Here is an 18,415-nt window from a genome sequence, read left to right as displayed (position 1 = left end):
AATCAGCAACCAAAACAAATCTCTACAAAAGACCAAATCTATTGGTTTTTACTTGCAACAACAAGGAGCTAGCTACATATATATAGGTTGAAGTCAGCCTACCAGTGAAACTGAAGGAGAAAGTTTCCTGCATTTTCCTTGTAACCATGTTAACCGTAACTTGTTACTTTTAAGAGATATGAAAGTCTCTCTAAGACCAGGGTTCTCAAAAATGTCTAAAGCTGCATAGTAGACGCCTTCATCCATGTTCTCTATCTCGTCAAGCACATTGATACAGTTTGTAATACTAAATCTGTCCTCTTGCGTTTCCGAATCAGCCATCCTTGACCTCAAAGTAGTTACCATGTCCGACAAAGCACCTGCCATTTTCTCCAATGCTGCTTGATCAATATGGCTCGGTCCTAAAGAGGTCTTTGAATCAGGTTCTCTCTTCCTTTTTCTATCTACCAAGTTTGTGTCTGCTTGCGCTAAGATTGGTGTTGATATATTCTCTGAGGATTGATTTGCCATGGATTCTTCTAATCCTTCAAAGTGACTTGACTGAGCATATCTACCATCAACGGAATCATCACCAAATATAGTGCAAAGCTGCTCATAAATGGGACAATCCTTAACATTAACTGCTTCATCACTCCTAGGCTGTACCTGTGGAACCATGTGTGCAAAAAAACAAGCATTTCCTTCAATAAAACACAATGCTTAAACCTAAAGAGGATAAAAGTAAGTAAGCTTACACCAGAGTCTTCTTCCAACAAGTCAAACCCCAAGATACATCTTGTATCTTCTTCGAGAACAGATTCGTTTTGAACATGAGATGATTCAAGAGTGTTATAGCGTTGTCTCAGAACAGCAAGATGTTTCCTCAACTGAATATTGTTGAAGTTAAGCTCCGTCTGCTCGTTGAATTCACGGCGTATGTTATTCCATGCTTTGCTATCGAAAACGTTGTTATGTCTGTTTCCTGATTGAATCTGTTTAACCACCAAGTCAGCTAAAACCTTGTCAAGAAACGGAGTCCATCTCTTTCTCGATCGATCTTGCTTTGTTGGTTGTGCGTTAGCTTCAACATCCATCAACATCTGTGATTCAAAATTAAAGACCTAATAAAAATAATAAGACATCAGCTATATATATCTATCACAAGATAAACACAAGACAGAGACTTTACACCTGACACAGTGACACTTGATAAAAATGACGTAACACATTACCAATTACTTTGTGGTACTACATACAAAATCAAAAGGACCATAGCAATTTCTAAGAAATTCAGCTAATTATGGTGTGATGTGATCACGAAATAAACTCATCATCCGGCGATTTCAGAACAAAATATAAAGAGAAAAAAACGCAAGTGCGGAACTTGTTATAGACTGACGACCTCTCTGGAGATGGAAATTATAACACGATCACTCGATCAGTCCTCCATGGATTACGAGCGCAAGACTGAATCTCTAGATAATAAGAAAAAAAAAAAATAAAGGGTTCGGATTTAGGGATTCTGCCAAGTTGGCGTGCTAATGGGCTAGTTTAATGCTTGGTAAAGCCCAGACCCAATAATCTCAAATTTTCCACTTTGTCTTTCATTGGCATAATGGTCAATAGACTCAATACTTATACACCTCTGGCTAGAGTCGACAAAGATGGAGAAGCCTTGCATGGTGAGATATGGCAACAAATGGCAACAAAAATAAAGCACCACTAACCCCACTTGTTCCTTATTAAACTTCTTTAATCTGTTGTTCTTGTTCCCATCAGATTTTTTTAATTTTTCCCAATTTAAAATGTTGGCCTACTTAATTTTATTTACAAACAAATTAGTTCTTTTCCTCCTATTATAAATGTGGACACCTAATAAAAATTGATATAGCGACCGACAATTGTGACAGTGACACACTGACTACATTTTACATACAGTTGTACCCGTCTCATTTGCTTCCTTTAAAGTTAAAAAGGGGTAAAACAGTAATTATTCACCTTATAAATTACATTAATCAATAAATACAACCTTGATTTAATATACTAACACAAAAAAAAAAAGATTCTAAAGAAGGAAAAAAAAAAATTAGATAGATCTGAAATCCCGCTTGATACTCCACCGACTTTAAACTAATTTTTAGAGAGATTTGATTTTTTATTTTTTAAGTTAGAGTAGAAGAAGCAGAAGTGTGGGCAGTGACTCCTCTCTCCACCTTCCTTTTTGATTCAACCTATCACCTTTGCTCCTCCTTCCCATCTTCATCAACAGATTCCTATAGATCCGTGTAGCTAAGTGAATCTAGCTACATTGAACCTCGGATCTAAAATCAAATCCACGAATTTCGAAAAAAATCAAAAAAATGGGGGAGAAATCAAAGTCCAAAGGTTGGTGCGGTTGGTTTATCGCGATTATTGTGTTAGCTGCTGTTGTTCTCGCCGTCGTTTACACCGTCAAATCTAGAATGAAGAAATCCGGTGACGCTGATGGTTCTGGTCCTGTTCCTGGTCCTCCCGGCGCCATTGATAAAAAATACGCCGACGCTCTCAAGTTGTCTTTACAGTTCTTCGATATCCAGAAATGTAATACTTCTTCAATCTAATTTCGCAGATTCCATTAGATTCTTAACTTACCTGACAAGTTATTTTTGATTTTGATTCGTTTGCATGTTTTTGAATGTTGTTAGCTGGTAAATTGGTGAACAATAAGATACCTTGGAGAGGAGATTCAGGTCTTAAAGATGGAAGTGAAGCTGATCTTGATCTTTCCAAAGGCTTATATGATGCTGGTGATCATATTAAGTTTGGTTTCCCTATGGCTTTCACTGCTACGGTTCTTTCATGGTCGATTCTTGAGTATGGTGATCAGATGGATGCTGTCAACCAATTAGATCCTGCTAAAGACTCTCTTCGTTGGACTACTGATTATCTTATCAAAGCTCATCCTTCTGATAATGTCCTCTATATCCAGGTTTTGGACTTCAAAATCATTCATGCTTAGATTAGAGTGTGGAAGCAAATGAGTCTCATAGTGATTGATTGTGTATTATAGGTGGGAGATCCAAAAATAGATCATCCATGCTGGGAGAGACCTGAGGATATGAAAGAGAAGAGACCACTTACTAAAATTGATGTAGATACTCCAGGGACGGAGGTTGCTGCGGAAACTGCTGCAGCTATGGCTTCTGCGTCTTTAGTGTTTAAGGATAGTGACTCTCAGTATTCAGCCACGCTTTTGAAGCATGCCAAGCAGTTGTTTGATTTTGCAGATACTAAACGAGGCTCTTACAGTGTTAATATACCTGAGGTTCAGAAGTTTTACAATTCGACAGGGTATGGGGATGAGTTATTATGGGCTGCTAGTTGGTTGTACCATGCTACGGAGGACAAAACTTACCTTGACTATGTGACTAAACATGGAAATGAGTTTGCTAGTTTTGGAAATCCAACTTGGTTTAGTTGGGACAACAAGCTTGCTGGAACACAGGTTAGATTGAACACCAGTTGGAGCATTTCTGTTTTTGATTTTTTTCGCTTGAATAACATTTATGCTTCTTAATCATTGCAGGTACTATTATCAAGATTACTCTTCTTTAAAAAAGATTTAGCAGGAAGCAAGGGACTTGGAAGTTACAGGGACACAGCTAAAGCTGTCATGTGTGGGCTTTTACCAAAGTCTCCAACAGCTACAGCTAGTAGAACAAACGGTAATCTCTACTTTTAATATTGCATATACAACATAAAGCCTCTTTGACTCAGTTTCTTATAAAGCTTGGTTCTTGTTAAATAGGTGGTCTTGTATGGGTTAGTGAATGGAACTCGCTGCAACAATCCGTGTCCTCAGCGTTCTTAGCCTCGCTTTTCAGTGATTACATGCTCACTTCCCGAATCCACAAAATATCTTGCGACGGTAAAATCTTCAAAGCAACAGAGCTCAGAGATTTCGCCAAATCACAGGTAACTACTAACAACATATGAGAAACTATACACAAACAATATAAAACAACTCAAAGAAGAAGACTCACTGGAGTTTCTTCCTGTAGGCTGATTACATGCTGGGGAAGAATCCGTTAGGAACGAGCTTCGTGGTGGGTTATGGAGACAAATACCCAGAGTTTGTGCATCATAGAGGAGCTTCTATTCCCGCAGATGCAACCACAGGGTGCTTAGATGGATTCAAATGGTTCAACTCAACCAAACCAAACCCAAACATAGCATATGGTGCACTCGTAGGTGGACCTTTCTTCAACGAGACGTTCACTGACTCACGAGAGAACCCAATGCAGAACGAGCCAACCACTTACAACAATGCACTTCTCGTTGGTCTTTTGTCTAGTCTTGTCACTACCTCTTCTGCTTTACAATCTTTGAAGTGAGCTATTTTTTGATTGAAATCACATTGCTACGTGTATTTTTTTTTTGTTTCTTTCTTTTTTAATGTTTGTGTATTATTCACACGCTGTGTATTGGTTGATATGTTGATGAGTGTTAAACAAACAATTAGTTGTCTAATCAAATTACAAAGCTTGTCGACAAAAAATAAATCAAAGTACAGAGCTACAAGCCTACAACACACACACAACATAGGTTGACTAGTTGATTTGATGCACACAAATGACGAATGACAAAAAAAAATAACAATGTTGCAACTTGCAATATTCCTGAAAAATATGCATACTTATTTAATATTTGCCAAAAAAATATACAAACATTTTTCCTTGCCTGAAAATACACAAACAAATTTATAAATATAAAAAGCACGGTATATTTTCTATTCAGATTTCCCTAACTCCGTAACAGCCCGTTAACAATGTGAACAACGCTGTTACTGTTTTTTAAACAATTCCCGAAAAGAATCCAACTTATCAATATTTGTTATAAAATACATGAATTTTTTTTATAATTGCCAGAAACATACACATGTCAACATTTTTTATTTTTCTATTAACAATCTCCTGAAGTGGCCAGAACTCAAAGTTTCCTCAGTATCTTTGCCAGATTTTTTTTTTTATAAATTTCTGGAGTTTATAGGATTTTACATTTTGGTATTTAAAATTTATCATCTATATATTAATATTTGAATAAAATAAAATTTGTGTTGTTATATGAATACAAAAAATTGATGTATTATTAAAAAATAAGTTTTGGTTTACTAATATAGTATATAGACTTTTCAACAACAAAAAAACAAAACAGATTTTTTTCATTTTGCTTAAGTCATTGACCTTTCGATTTAAGCAAGTCTCCTCTTCATAGCATCCACAATTTTTCTGCTCAAAAATCGTAGTTTATATCCTATGCTTATCAGTTATTTTTGAGAATCGAAAATCTGATCGAAATATATATATATATATATATGTTTATATTATTTTATCATAAATTGTTCATATTTTATATCACCAATAAAAATATAGCACAATTTTATGTTTTATATTGTTAACATAATTTTAATTCTATATTTTTGAATTTTAAAAATTTTAAATAAATTTCTGGAGTTCTTAGTATTTTAAATTTTGGTAAATAAAATTTATTTGTATATATTAATATTTTGAATAAAATAAAATTTAATGGAAAATATATCTTTGTTAAGTTTTTGTTGTTATATGAATACAAAAAGTTGATGTATCATTAAAAAATAAGTTTTGGTTTACTAATATAGTCTGTAGACTTTTCAACAACAAAAAAAAAACAAAACAGATTTTTTCATTTTCCTTAAGTCATTGACATTTCAATTTAATCAAGTCTCCTCTTCATAGCATTCGTAGTTCATATCCTATGCTTATCAGTTATTTTTGAGAATCCAAAAATCTGATCAAAATATATATATATATATATATATATATGTTTATATTATTTTATCATAAATATTCATAATTTAGATCACCAATAAAAATATAGCACAATTTTATGTTTTATATTGTTAACATAATTTTAATTCTATATTTTTGAATTTTTTAAAATTTTAAATAAATTTCTGGAGTTTTTAGTATTTTACATTTTGGTATATAAAATTTATCATGTATATATTAATATTTTGAAGAAAATAAAAATTAATGGAAATGATCTCTTCTTTAAGTTTTTTGTTGTTATATGAATATAAAAAATTGATGTATTATTAAAAAATAAGTTTTGGTTTACTAATATAGTATATAGACTTTTCAACAAAAAAAAAAAAACAAACCAGATTTTTTTATTTTGCGTAAGTCATTGACATTTCGATTTAAGCAAGTCTCCTCTGCATAGTATCCACAATTTCTCTGCTCAAAAATCATAATTCATATCCTATACTTATGAGTTATTTTTGAGAATCCAAAATTTGATCGAAAAAAATATATGTATTATTTTATCATAAATTATTCATATTTATTTCACCAATTAAAATAAGCACAATTTTATGTTTTATATTGTTAACATAATTTTGATTCTATATTTTTGAATTTTAAAAATTTTAAATAAATTTCTGGAGTTTTTAATATTTTACATTTTGGTATATAAAAATTATCATGTATATATTAATATTTTGAATAAAAATAAAAGTTAATGGAAATTATCTCTTTGTTAAGTTTTTGTTGTTATATGAATACACAAAGTTGATGTATTTTTTTTTTAAAATAAGTTTTTGTTGATATACTAGTATAGACTTTTCAAAAAAAAAAAAAAAAAAACAAAACAGATTTTTTCATTTTGCTAAAATCATTGACATTTCGATTTTAAGCAAGTCTCCTCTTCATAGCATCCACCATTTCTCTGCTCAAAAATTGTAGTTCATATCCTATGCTTATTAGTTATTTTGAATAAAAATAAAATTTAATGGAAGTTATCTCTTTGTTAAGTTTGTGTTGTTATATGAATACAAGAATTGATGTATTATTATCTTTAAAAGTCTGGGTTGATGTATATAATTATGTAGATGTATATAACTTTGCTTAACATTAGAGTTATCTTCTAATTTAATATTTGGTTGACAAAGAAAAAGCCTTTTCCTCTAAAATAAATTTTTTTTAAAAAACATATTTTTTCATTTTGTCAAAGTCATTGACCATTTCGACTTAAGCAAGTCTCCTCTTCATAACATCCACACACATGCATCTACCTTAAACAAGATATTCTCCATTCACATATATATAATCCATTCACATATTCTCCATTCACTTATCCCTCTCAACAATCTCATCAATAATGGAAGAGCTCAGGGAAGCGGCGGTTGCTTATTACAACAACGGCACCGAGGAACAAAAGAATTTGGCACGTCAGTTTTTCCGGGCAATGGACGTTGACGGTAACGGCCGTGTCAGCCTTCGTGAGTATACCGACTTCTTGGGTAAAACCGCCGGTTTAGCTAGCTTCCATCCCGAGATGTTTCCGACGCTTGACCAAAATGGGGACGGTCAGCTCGACTTCGCGGAGGTCTTGACCCTTTACTATGTGGCTCGGACGCATACCGTTTGCTGCGACGTGTGCCTCCATGCTCTGAGTGGTTTATACTTCACGTGTGTAACGTGCTTTGAATCGAAATGTGGCGACGACACGTTTGATCTCTGCGTCAAGTGTTATAAGCGGCAAGCTTATAGCCATCCGCATCGTCTCTTCTTGGATAGTAATGTTTTATTACGAGCTAAGCGTAACGATCCTCTGGTACGCTGTCTTTATTAATTGTTTCTTTTTATTTAGATTTTTTAGTTTTAGAAATATCATTATGTAAATGAAGAGAGATGGTGCAATGAAAGAAACGAAACAGGGAGAGACGACACGTCAAAACGATTATTCGATGAAGAACGGATTTAAATCTAATAAGGATTTTATTTTTTTGATCAAAAAACAAAAAAAAAAATCTGTGTTTTTTGAAAAACCTAACTCAGATTTTTTTTTTTTTTTTTCAACCAAACATTAATAAAATTGAAAAATAACTCCAAGGTTGGTTTGACCTTATTTATAAACCCAGAAAATTTGACCTTAATTTTTTTTTTCTGACTTGGGATTAATTACATGTCCCTTTTGGTTTGTGATTCAGATATTTTCCACAGTTAAGGATCTGGATTTCATTTATAAAAGCCTTAAACTAAAATAAAAAATGAAATTAGTGATAAGTTTGTTTTATTTCTCCAAAAGGTAATCTGTTTTGACTATGTATATTTGTTTTATGATCGTAGACTTTTATGACATTAATTTGTAACCGGCGTTTTTGTTAGAAAGTTGTTGTATGTAACATATGTATCTACCATTATTGAATATAAACATATAAATTTACCATCGTTAGGAAATTTTTTTTTATCTTAATTGCATAAACTATACAAGGGTTCATACAAAACAAGCTAAGTATTGTTGGTATATTCTAAATTTTGCAGCAGCCGCCACCGCAGTCGCCACAACAGCCGCCTGATGATGAAAACCAGTCTGAAGAAGAATCTGGGATTGTAAGCAATTTTGACATCTACTTTTTTTAAAAATATATTTTTTTCATAGATCGGTAGACATTTTTTTATTATTGGCTATTTCTAAGTACTTTATTCGTAGAAGTGAAAATATTTTATTTTAGTTTGATATCTTTTTAATATGTAAAAGTTTAGAGAAAAAAATTATCCATGGTAAAAATTGTTTTGATAACTTAATATTAATTAATACAAATTAATAAGGAAGGCATCAAATGATCACTTCGTTTTGATTTATTGATTATAATTACATGTATTAAATATATTGTTAAATCTTATTGCATTAATAAAAAGTTTTACCGAAGAAACATGCATGTGTTAAATTCAATTGCATTGTAAGAAAGTTAGCTTTCATTTTATATTAAAATCTAGATTAGGACTCGTGCTAGAGCATCGGTTGAAATTCCTTTTATTTATATTATAATTTTAGAATAAAATATAATTTATATAATTGTTTTTAAAAGTTTTTTTTGGATAAAACATTATGCAATAAAATCATATGTTAAATATGATGACTTGAAAAAAACACATATTTTGTAAGTTTTATAATGATAATTTTGTAATTTTATGTATGAGAAATGGTTATGTTTGTTGTTTGTTTTTATTTTAATTTTTGAACATGTTTGGTGAAAGTTTTTTAATATGACTCGTGCTTAGGTAAAATTTTATTTTCAATATCAGAAATCAGAATTAAAAGTGATAAATTGCCAATATTTTATTCTTTTTTACACCTAACAATATATATTTATGCCTAACAATATATATTTTGTAACAATACATGGAATATTAAAGATAAAACTGGAAATTGTATAAAGCATTGGAATATTCTTTTTAATAAGATTCTTTGGGATATTCTTAAGTGCATTTATATAGATTGACCAATTAATCTATAATCTCTTTTTAACCAACTTATATTTAATATATAACCTATTTTATAACTAACTTTTTTTTTTTTTTCGCAATTTTATAACTAACTTATAAAAATTATATAGTGTACAAAAAAGTTATGTACTTTCGTTTTATTATATAAGGGATGTAGATACAAAAGTGGTGAATATGGGGTTGACTAAACAAATATGTAGAATATACTAAATCAATAATTGTATTAATAGTGACAAGATACGAGGAACCATATTGAGAATTTGTAAGAATTGCCTTTTTCGAGATATTTCTTTTGAACATTTTCATTTTTATCTTCTTTAAAAAATTTACAATATGTTAAATTAATTTTTAGAATTTTATTTATAGGTTTGAATTTTCTATTTTATATTTAGGGTATAGTTTTGAGGAGGTATAATTTAGTATTTGCAATTTAGAGCTTAGAATTTAGTCATTTTGTACATAGAAAATGGTATTTTTGAAAATAAACAACATAAGAGGATATTTTTGAAAAATGTATTTTTGAAAATACTCCAAACATTTTTTTGAGGATATAATATGAGATTTTGGATGTGTGGTTGCAGGGATGGTCGGGTGCGCTGAAAGCAATGGAGGTCGGATTTACTGTTGGAACCGCCATTTCTGTATGCACTATTATGTAACAACTCATTTTCTACATCATTGTTGCATTTTCTTTGGATATATACTATAAGTTTCAATTGGCAGACTAAGAGATCAAATGCGAATGTAATGCGTTAATTTTTGGCGATCTCTCATGGGTTCTAGAGTGGATGGCTCCATTGGAAATTCTATGGCATATTTCTAAGCGTTTCTGTCTCTCTTTTTTTTTGCTTATTTTGTTCTTAAACCCTGCATTATTTCACATAATTGGTAGCTTCCAATAACAAAGATTCAACACATTGTAGAACATTCTCCTTATAACCAAGAATTGGTAGCACGATCTGTTTTTTGTTATGATATCCCCATTTGCCGTAACAGGATGAACGACGCTGTTATTTTTTTGACACAATTCCTGGAAAAAAAAACCCAACTTTATAATATTTATAAAAAAATACATTAAAATTTTTTATCATTGCCAGAAAATATACATGTCAACATTTTTTATTTTTTATTAACAATTTTTAGCCAGAACTCAAAGTTTCCTCTTTATCTTTACTAATTTTAAGATATTTAAATCTATAAACAAAATTACACAATTAGACTAGTCGATTTCCCAATTAAAACAAAAATACATAGTTAGATTATTTTGGCGTTGTGTTGATTTAATTAAACTAGCTTTAACTTTGATTTTGTTGGATTTTGATTGATTTGAAGTAATTTTTAGGATAATCAAAGCTAGTTGTTTTAGTGTTAATTTGCTCTGATTAGTTGAATTTTTTTAGCACTGTGTAGGTTTGATTAAATTAATTTTTGTTTCATTTTTTTTTTTTGCTTCAACATTTATAAGTTTTGGGACGAAGATATTATTTTAGGCTAGCAATTTATAGAGAGAAGAATATATATACAAACTCTCGAACCAAGAGGTTATTATAGAGAGAGAATGAATGTGTGAGAGACTGAGAGCCAAATGTAATATTTTTCACTTGTTGTTTTTATGTTATTTTTCTCATTAACACACAATTAAATAAGATTCAATTTTTACCCTAGTGTTATCTTAAACTAAAATAAATAAATAAATATTGTTGAAATAATTATAATAACAAATCGAAGTTAAAGCTAACTTAATCAAACCAACTCAACGCTAAATTTTTTGACAAATACTGTGTAAATTTGTTCTAATTGGGAAATGTACTATTTAATTGTGTATTTTATATATTTATAAATTTTGTTTTATAAAAAACAACAAGCTCTTGGATTCATCTATCTCTGTAACTGATAAGATACAAGAACTGCTCTCAATGACGAAGATACACAATATGGATGATATTACCAAACAAGTTCCTTTTTGGACTTTATGGAGAATTTGGAAATGTAGGAATATCTTAGTATATCAACAAAAACACATACCTTGGAACATATGTGTACGACAAGCACAAAGAGATGCAAAGGAATGGCTCGATGCCATGGCTGTTGCAAACAATTTTCACTCATTTCAGGCAGTTTCCAATACACCACCTCCAACAAGGACTCACTGGTCAAAACCTAATCGAGGATGGATAAAATGCAATTATGATGGATCTTTCTTGAACACCACAATCAAAGCACAATCTGGTTGGCTCTTTAGAGATGCTAATGGTTTTTATGAAAGTTCAGGCCAAGCTGAAGGACAATGCACTAACTCGCCTTTAGAAAGTGAACTCCAAACAGCCATATATGCAACATGCTACGGCAACATGCTTCAGCAAAAGGCTACACAAAGATTCATATGGAAGGAAACAACAAAGAAGCTACGGCAATCCTACAGGGAAAGACTTTAAACTTTGCAATACACAACTGGATGTTGGAATATCCAATCTTGGATAAAGAAGTTTGAGATAGTAAAATTTGGATGGACCTCGAGGAACAACAACAAATGCGCAGATACACTAGCAAAATCATCTCGATCATCAAATACTCCTATCATTTTTTACAGTCCTAGATTTCTAAACTCTGTTCTGTATCATGACTACACTTAATCATCAATAAAAGTTTTTAAGTGTTAAAAAAAAAGAGAGAATTACCCATGGTAACCCACTTTTTTTAATGATTAGCCAGGCTAACCTCTTTTTATTTTTTTTGTCAGACTAACTCACTTTTTGTGTAATAATTTTCATAATACCAAAAATGTCCTTTACCTTTTTTTTTTCAAATGACAAATATATATGGTTCATAAAATTATTAAAATTAAATTTCAATATCTAAATATTTATGGAAATATATTAATTGTTTTAAACCTAATATAATAGAATTAACCTTGAATCGACTATTTTCATTCTCCACAATATAAGATCTCTTACGTCTTTTTCTTTTTGATTAGTTTTAGTTGTTCAAGTTTATTGAATTTCTGGGTTGAATTATATTTTTGAAGTCTACCGAAAATATGAAGAATTAACAAAAATCTAGATTTACTCTGCAGATTAGCTATAAGTTTACTTAATATATTTTTGAAGTCTACTGAAAATGCGAAGACTTAATTAAAGTCTAGATTACTCCGCAGACTATCTATAAGTCTGCTTAATATAATTTTAAAGTTTACCGAAAATACGAAGATTTAACCAAAAGTCTATAGAACTTCGCAGAGCTATAAGTCTGCTTGATATATTATTGAAGTCTACCAAAAATACGAAGACTTAACAAAAGTCTAGATTTACTCCACAGATTAGCTATAAGTCAACAAAATATATTTTTGAAGTCTACCGAAAATACGAAGACTTAACAAAAGTCTAGATTTACTTCGCAGATTAGCTATAAGTCTACTTAATATATTTTTGAAGTCTACCAAAAATACGAAGACTTAACAAAAATCTAGATTTACTTCGCAGATTAGCTATAAGTTTACTTAATATATTTTTGAAATCTAATAAAAATGCGAAGACTTAACTAAAGTCTAGATTACTCCGTAGACTAGCTATAAATCTGCTTAATATATTTTTGAAGTCTAATAAAAATGCGAAGACTTAACTAAAGTCTAGATTACTCCGTAGACTAGCTATAAATCTGCTTAATATATTTTTGAAGTCTACCAAAAATGTGAAGACTTTATCGAAGTATATGAATCTCCGCAGAATAACTATAAGTCTGCTTAATATATTTTTGAAGTCTACCAAAAATCCGAAGACTTTACTAAAGTCTATGATTCTTCGCAGAGTAATTATAAGTCTAACTAATATATTTTTGAAGTCTACCAAAAATACGAAGACTTAACCAAAGTTTATAGAACTATGCAGACCTATAAATCTGTTAAATTATATTTTTGAAGTCTATAAAAAATTACTAAAACTTTTTGAAGATTTTTATTTAAAAAATATTTCATTTTTCATTTGAGTTCCTTATTAAATGATTTCCTTTATTAATTTTCGTTTTTCCATTATTTCCTTTTTAAAATTTTGTTTTTAAATAATTTTCTGAATATTTAGTATTGTATATGTGATTTTTACAATATTTATGTAGTTAAGAAGAAAAATGAGTAATATATGCAAGGGTAATATGGTAAAAATATGCTATACAAATATTTTAAAATCTTGATAGGTTATTTTAGTTGTTTCTAATAAATTGTAGATTATTGTAGCAAATCTCCCTAAAAAAATTGTTTTATAAAAATAGTGAAAACTAAATATGGTTCAAGAGAACGGACAGAAAGGAAATATGAAATGTAAATATGTGTATGTTTGTGGCAATTAGAAAAAAGTTCATGTACTTTTCTGATAAATATATTAATAAGTTAATAATTGTTTCAAAAAAAGTAACAGCGTTGTTCACACCGTTAACAGACCGTTAGAACGAAAGGGAAAATTGGAACCCAAAAAATAGTTTTTTTTTTTTTGCTCAACTTCAACTTAATATTAGTTACACATTATCTTTTTATATTTACTAGTAGTATTTTTCTTTGGCAGCATATTTTTCTGGAAAATTGCAAAATGGTATGAAAAAGTCCGGTTAGAATTTTAAACCGGAAAATTCAGGTTAAATCAACGAACTGGGTTTCGGTTTTTATTTGGGTTTTGAACATAAACCCTTTTTGTTGTCTCGCGGCCGGCGTGAAACTAAAAGCAAAAAACCCTAGAGCATCCCTCCCCTTTAGACGACGAGACGAAGGCTTCTTCTTCTTCTTCTTCTTCTTCTTCAGTGTATCGTTTCGCCTCTGCTCTGCTCAGAATTACAAATTGTCGGCAGTATCCCGGTTTACAGTTCCGTCTCTCTCAGGTTCAATTTCTGTGTTGTTAAATTCGATTTCATTGAGCTTAACGTTTCATCAAGTCTTAGTTTTTAGTTTAGTTTCGTTGAAAGCCTAATCTCATCTTAGTACCGAGCTCAAAAAAAACCGCCTTCTTTGAAATTTGTTCCTGCTGCTGTATAAAGATTTGATTTTTATAAATTCTGAGAACTGAAAGCAAATATATATAAAAAAAATCAACAGGTATTGGATCTTCAATGGAGGGGTTAAAGCTATCAGAAGCAGAGTTGATGGTTTACATTCATCCTTCGAAGAGCAGAAACGTTTTCCAAGCTATTTGTCGCGAGCTCAGTTCTCTTCTTTTCCAGTTCGTTCTCTTTACTTCTCACCTTTTTAGTTTCTTAAAGTTTTCATCTTTTAGATTAAATTTTGGGTTTTTAGGTTGTGATTCTCAACTTTGTAGGTTCATTACTTACTGTTGTTGCTAATTGATTCATTTTACATGTTGGAAAGAACCAAATTCGTTACTTTAGGTTTTTAGCACATCTTTTTTTGTTTCTTGGTGAGATTAGTTTCATTCTTGATAAGAGCGTTTGATTGAATTTGCTTTCTTGATGCAATGTTTGTTGTTGATGGTACTTTGTTATTTTTTTTGTTCTGATAAAATTTGTGTTTCAATGTTTGTTCTGAAGGTATAATGAAAGCTTTGATGGTGTGCTATTGGCTTATGATGCTAGTGTGAAAAGCAAACAAGCTAAAATCCTTTCGGGACTTCATCCCTACTTTGGTGTCAGAGTTAACACTAGATTACTCCTTTTTGATCCTAAGCCCAATAGTCTTGTAGGTAAAGAATCTCATTCAAACTTTTTGCATCCTTACTTTTGTTGATCTAATGTGTTTGAACTTTGAAGCAATAATGGTTGGTTAATATCTTTAATTGTTTTCTTATGCAGAAGGGGAGATTGTGAAGATTTCTGCAGAGTCAATCCATCTTATTGTTCTTGGTTTCTCTGCTGCAGTTGTAACGGATGTTGACATCCGTGAAGAGTTCAAGTATAGAGTGGTATGTATAACTGATTTTACAGGTTTTGAGTGTACTTATTCCTTTCATCCAACTTGTTAAAACTGATTATACCATTTGCTATGTTCAGAGAGATGGTGAAGGTTCTTTTGTGAGCAGATCGCATAAACGGCATGTACTAAAGCTTGGAACCATGTTACGCCTTCAAGTCCAAAGGTATAATAAACAAAGTTTTAGTTTCTCTGTTCTACTGATTTTTTCAAATCAAAGTTGTGATATTGAATCCTAGGTAATTTTGAATTCGAAATGATTCTGCAGTTTTGATGAAGAGGTAATGCATATAGCTGGATCTCTAATTCCGGAAAACACAGGATGCGTTAAGTGGCTCGAAAAGCACTCTGAAGAAGCTTTGCATACAGATAGGTATAGTTAAATCTATACACTCCCTTTAGTTAACTGAACTCTCTCGTCATCATCTTTTAATAAGAAAACTCTTTTTTTTTTCNTTTTTTTTTTTTTTTTTTTTTTTTTTTTTTTTGTCAGGGATCATAAAAGGAGGAAACTGGCCTGAAGGAAATATGAAAATACAACACAGAAGAGTAGAAAGCTTGAAATGAAGAGAAGCAGCGATGCTGAATTTTTGTTGTATCAAAATCCTATGATGTTAATGCACTTATTTATCATTAAGCTAATGTCCTTTTGTTCAACCTTTCATTTATGAATATGAATGTTCGTTTTAATCAAAATGTTATGACAGTAATTTATGAAACCATGATATGGGCTTGTAAGTTATTATAACAAGCTCTTGACTTCCAAGGAGCAGCTGTGATGTTCAAGCTTTGCTACTTCCGGTTCCGGTTCTAACAATTATTAGTTTATCCTGTATATATAGTTAAAATCATCATAATTAATATACATAAGCTAAGATTATTATTATGAGAAACAGAATTATGTTTTGAGAATATTGCGGCTGCTCGTATACCTAGATCTCCTACTGTAATTAACATGTTAAGAACGTTTATATTACGTTGGCTTTCAAGTGTGAGAGGTGCCGTCTTCCATTATCCCCGATTACGGTTTTACCATTTTTTCTCTAAAATGATGTTATTAATCGGCTTTTGAGACCTTAACAAAATAAATATTTTAAAACTAAATAACGTTATTTGCAAAAAAATTCACAAAGTATTTTTAAAAATTAATCGATGATTTTTTAAACATATTGCATAATTGATTTCAAAAAATATTTCTTAATTACCACTCTTATTAGTTATTACATCAATGATTTTTAAAGAAAAATCAAAAGAATATTTCTTAATTAGTTGATAAATGGTATCAAAAGTATCAGAAATTATTAACAAAAGCGGTATGTAAACAATGTTCCTTCACATTGGCTTATTTAAGCTGATTAAATAAAGTTGTTGACAAAAAAAAAATTATTGACTATGTGTTTTGATTAAGAAATGTTTTTGTAATTAATTATGCAATAGGTTGATAAATCATTGATTTAGTGTGTTAAGAAAAGTTTTTTTGTAATTGTTTTATCCAAATAATATTATTTTGTTTTAAAAAATCATTGATGTAATAATTATAAATATTCATTGAACTTAATTATGCAATATATTTATAAAATTATTGATTTCATGACTTAGAAGATATTTTAAAAAAGTTTTATCCAAATAATAATATTTGGTTGAGAAGATAATATTAATTTTGTCAAGGTAATTTCCATAATTATAATAACTCGTCAGCGTTCTAATTATGCACCGTCAGCATCATTTTCTGAAGAGGAAGTTGAAGATGACGATGATGAATAGAGGGCTGAAGATGCTGATGATGCTGATGCTTCCGCTACCACATCATCGGCTAAGGCTGTACCACCAGCTCATCATTCTCTGTCGTTTGTGCACCTCACATCGATGGGATATATGGTGACAGTGATTTTTAAATGCACCTGTCTTCCCATGACCGTGCATGTTCGTGCTCGTAGATTCGGACAGATTTTCCTCCGCCTTCAACCTCACAACCCAGACTTAATCCCTGAAGTGAACGCATCGTGGGATGATTTGAATGTCCTCATCCGGTACCAATGCAGACGCGGCAGTCAGGCTCGCTACAAGGGCAGGTTGCAAACCCTACCAGTGGATTTAACTTGTAGACAAGGGTTAGTCTCAGTCTCTGCTTTGATTTGATTTATTTCTTATGGATCCCAGTTCAATTTTTCTAATTTGATTTGATTTGATTTGATTTGATTTAGAGGAGCTGCTAATTCATTGTCGTTCTTGGGATTCATCTAGACTCTCTGGAGAGTAGGCTTCCATTACCAGTGTTTGTGTGATCCGGAGGTGAAGGTTCTTGTGCTTTCGGACTGCCTTTATCAGAGAACTACCACTCGGGTCATTCCTCAGGGCCAGACTGTGGATCACGTTGCCACAGTGCATTGGGATGTAGACCCTCGAAGGTACGAGTGCAGGTGCGGCGGATGCGGCAGTGTATGCATAGTCACTCGCAGCGTCGGGCCCAACCCTGCCATGGAGATACAATGCCTATGATCTTGCCGCTTGTTTTTGACTTAGGTAAGTACAAAGTAAATGGACCAAAGTAAGTACAGTGTAAACAACACAGCCGGGAAGAACTGGACTAAGATTTTGCAAAAACGAAAAAAAAGTTAGGACCCATTAAAAAAGAAGCCCGTTATAGAGGAGCTTTCAACCTAACCCTAGACTCTCTCTATATATATATATATTATCCTCTCACACTTCTCATTCGAAACCCTAATCGATTTCGAGATCCAAACCAACCTCTCTCTCTCACTCCCGATCATATCTCCTCTCTAATCTTTCGATTTTCGGCTCTCGGTTTACACTGAGATTACTGCTCTAACATCAACGGATCAACATGGACCGCCGCTGCGATGATGATACCAACATCAATGAGGACGAGTGGATGGCGCATACCATGGAGCATACCAAGATTGTGGAGTTTTACCCGCTTCGTTTTGAAAGGTGGTGTTTTGTAGAGACCCGATCATAGGCCCGGACTCTCTAATGAGGCAGAGGGAAGTGAAGAAAATAACGGGCAATACTCGAATAAGATTTGAGATACCTGGTTCTAGGGCAGATCTCTATGATGCTATTATGACAAGTCTTGCGAATACAGATAATGCTGACGACGACGACGATATCCGAGAGTATAGGAATCAATACCCAGATTGGAATTCGGAGAATCTAGCGGAGCATATCTGCCAATATGTTGAGTCTCAGGGTCTCTGGTCACAAG

At 31.7% G+C, this 18,415-nt stretch overlaps 4 protein-coding genes across 6 annotated transcripts; 3 read left to right on the top strand and 1 right to left on the bottom strand.

Moving 5' to 3' along the window:
* On the bottom strand, positions 78–1,487 carry LOC104713220. Of its 2 annotated transcripts, none has more exons than XM_010430296.2 (3): positions 1,382–1,487; positions 735–1,100; positions 78–645 (listed from the first exon to the last, which is right to left on the bottom strand). In XM_010430296.2, the coding sequence occupies exons 2-3, from the start codon at positions 1,077–1,079 to the stop codon at positions 94–96; spliced, it is 897 nt and encodes a 298-aa protein (XP_010428598.1). In that variant the 5' UTR covers positions 1,080–1,100; positions 1,382–1,487; the 3' UTR covers positions 78–93. The 2 variants fall into 2 exon arrangements, with proteins under 2 accessions (XP_010428598.1, XP_010428599.1); XM_010430297.2 differs by having other exon boundaries at positions 735–1,079.
* LOC104713219 (endoglucanase 10) lies at positions 2,036–4,493 on the top strand. The gene is made up of 6 exons (XM_010430293.1): positions 2,036–2,559; positions 2,664–2,947; positions 3,029–3,463; positions 3,545–3,683; positions 3,767–3,933; positions 4,020–4,493. Exons 1-6 carry the CDS (start codon positions 2,340–2,342, stop codon positions 4,350–4,352), a joined length of 1,578 nt encoding a protein of 525 aa, XP_010428595.1. The 5' UTR covers positions 2,036–2,339; the 3' UTR covers positions 4,353–4,493.
* LOC104713218 lies at positions 7,116–10,247 on the top strand. Of its 2 annotated transcripts, none has more exons than XM_010430292.2 (3): positions 7,116–7,611; positions 8,325–8,390; positions 9,869–10,247. In XM_010430292.2, exons 1-3 carry the CDS (start codon positions 7,156–7,158, stop codon positions 9,944–9,946), a joined length of 600 nt encoding a protein of 199 aa, XP_010428594.1. In that variant the 5' UTR covers positions 7,116–7,155; the 3' UTR covers positions 9,947–10,247. The 2 variants fall into 2 exon arrangements, with proteins under 2 accessions (XP_010428594.1, XP_010428593.1); XM_010430291.2 differs by having other exon boundaries at positions 7,119–7,611; positions 8,322–8,390.
* On the top strand, positions 13,945–15,955 carry LOC104713216. Its single transcript, XM_010430290.2, has 7 exons — positions 13,945–14,147; positions 14,362–14,485; positions 14,811–14,962; positions 15,072–15,181; positions 15,270–15,355; positions 15,458–15,562; positions 15,683–15,955. Exons 2-7 carry the CDS (start codon positions 14,376–14,378, stop codon positions 15,708–15,710), a joined length of 591 nt encoding a protein of 196 aa, XP_010428592.1. The 5' UTR covers positions 13,945–14,147; positions 14,362–14,375; the 3' UTR covers positions 15,711–15,955.

The sequence above is a fragment of the Camelina sativa genome, chromosome 9, assembly GCF_000633955.1.
Source record: "Camelina sativa cultivar DH55 chromosome 9, Cs, whole genome shotgun sequence".
Taxonomy (NCBI): Eukaryota; Viridiplantae; Streptophyta; class Magnoliopsida; order Brassicales; family Brassicaceae; genus Camelina; species Camelina sativa.
The sequence above is the reverse complement of the archived record's forward strand: the minus strand, read 5'-3'. Positions and strand labels throughout refer to the sequence as shown.

Coding starts and splice junctions, on each gene's coding strand:
- LOC104713220 (XM_010430296.2), bottom strand. CDS start 1,079: ATGTTGATGGATGTTGAAGCTAACGCACAACCAACAAAGCAAGATCGA. Junction 646..734: donor TGTTGGAAGAAGACTCTGGT/GTAAGCTTACTT, acceptor ATGGTTCCACAG/GTACAGCCTAGGAGTGATGA.
- LOC104713219 (XM_010430293.1), top strand. CDS start 2,340: ATGGGGGAGAAATCAAAGTCCAAAGGTTGGTGCGGTTGGTTTATCGCG. Junction 2,560..2,663: donor GTTCTTCGATATCCAGAAAT/GTAATACTTCTT, acceptor GAATGTTGTTAG/CTGGTAAATTGGTGAACAAT. Junction 3,684..3,766: donor TACAGCTAGTAGAACAAACG/GTAATCTCTACT, acceptor CTTGTTAAATAG/GTGGTCTTGTATGGGTTAGT.
- LOC104713218 (XM_010430291.2), top strand. CDS start 7,156: ATGGAAGAGCTCAGGGAAGCGGCGGTTGCTTATTACAACAACGGCACC. Junction 7,612..8,321: donor CTAAGCGTAACGATCCTCTG/GTACGCTGTCTT, acceptor TAAATTTTGCAG/CAGCCGCCACCGCAGTCGCC. Junction 8,391..9,868: donor CTGAAGAAGAATCTGGGATT/GTAAGCAATTTT, acceptor GTGTGGTTGCAG/GGATGGTCGGGTGCGCTGAA.
- LOC104713216 (XM_010430290.2), top strand. CDS start 14,376: ATGGAGGGGTTAAAGCTATCAGAAGCAGAGTTGATGGTTTACATTCAT. Junction 14,963..15,071: donor TAAGCCCAATAGTCTTGTAG/GTAAAGAATCTC, acceptor TTTCTTATGCAG/AAGGGGAGATTGTGAAGATT. Junction 15,563..15,682: donor GAAGCTTTGCATACAGATAG/GTATAGTTAAAT, acceptor TTTTTTTGTCAG/GGATCATAAAAGGAGGAAAC.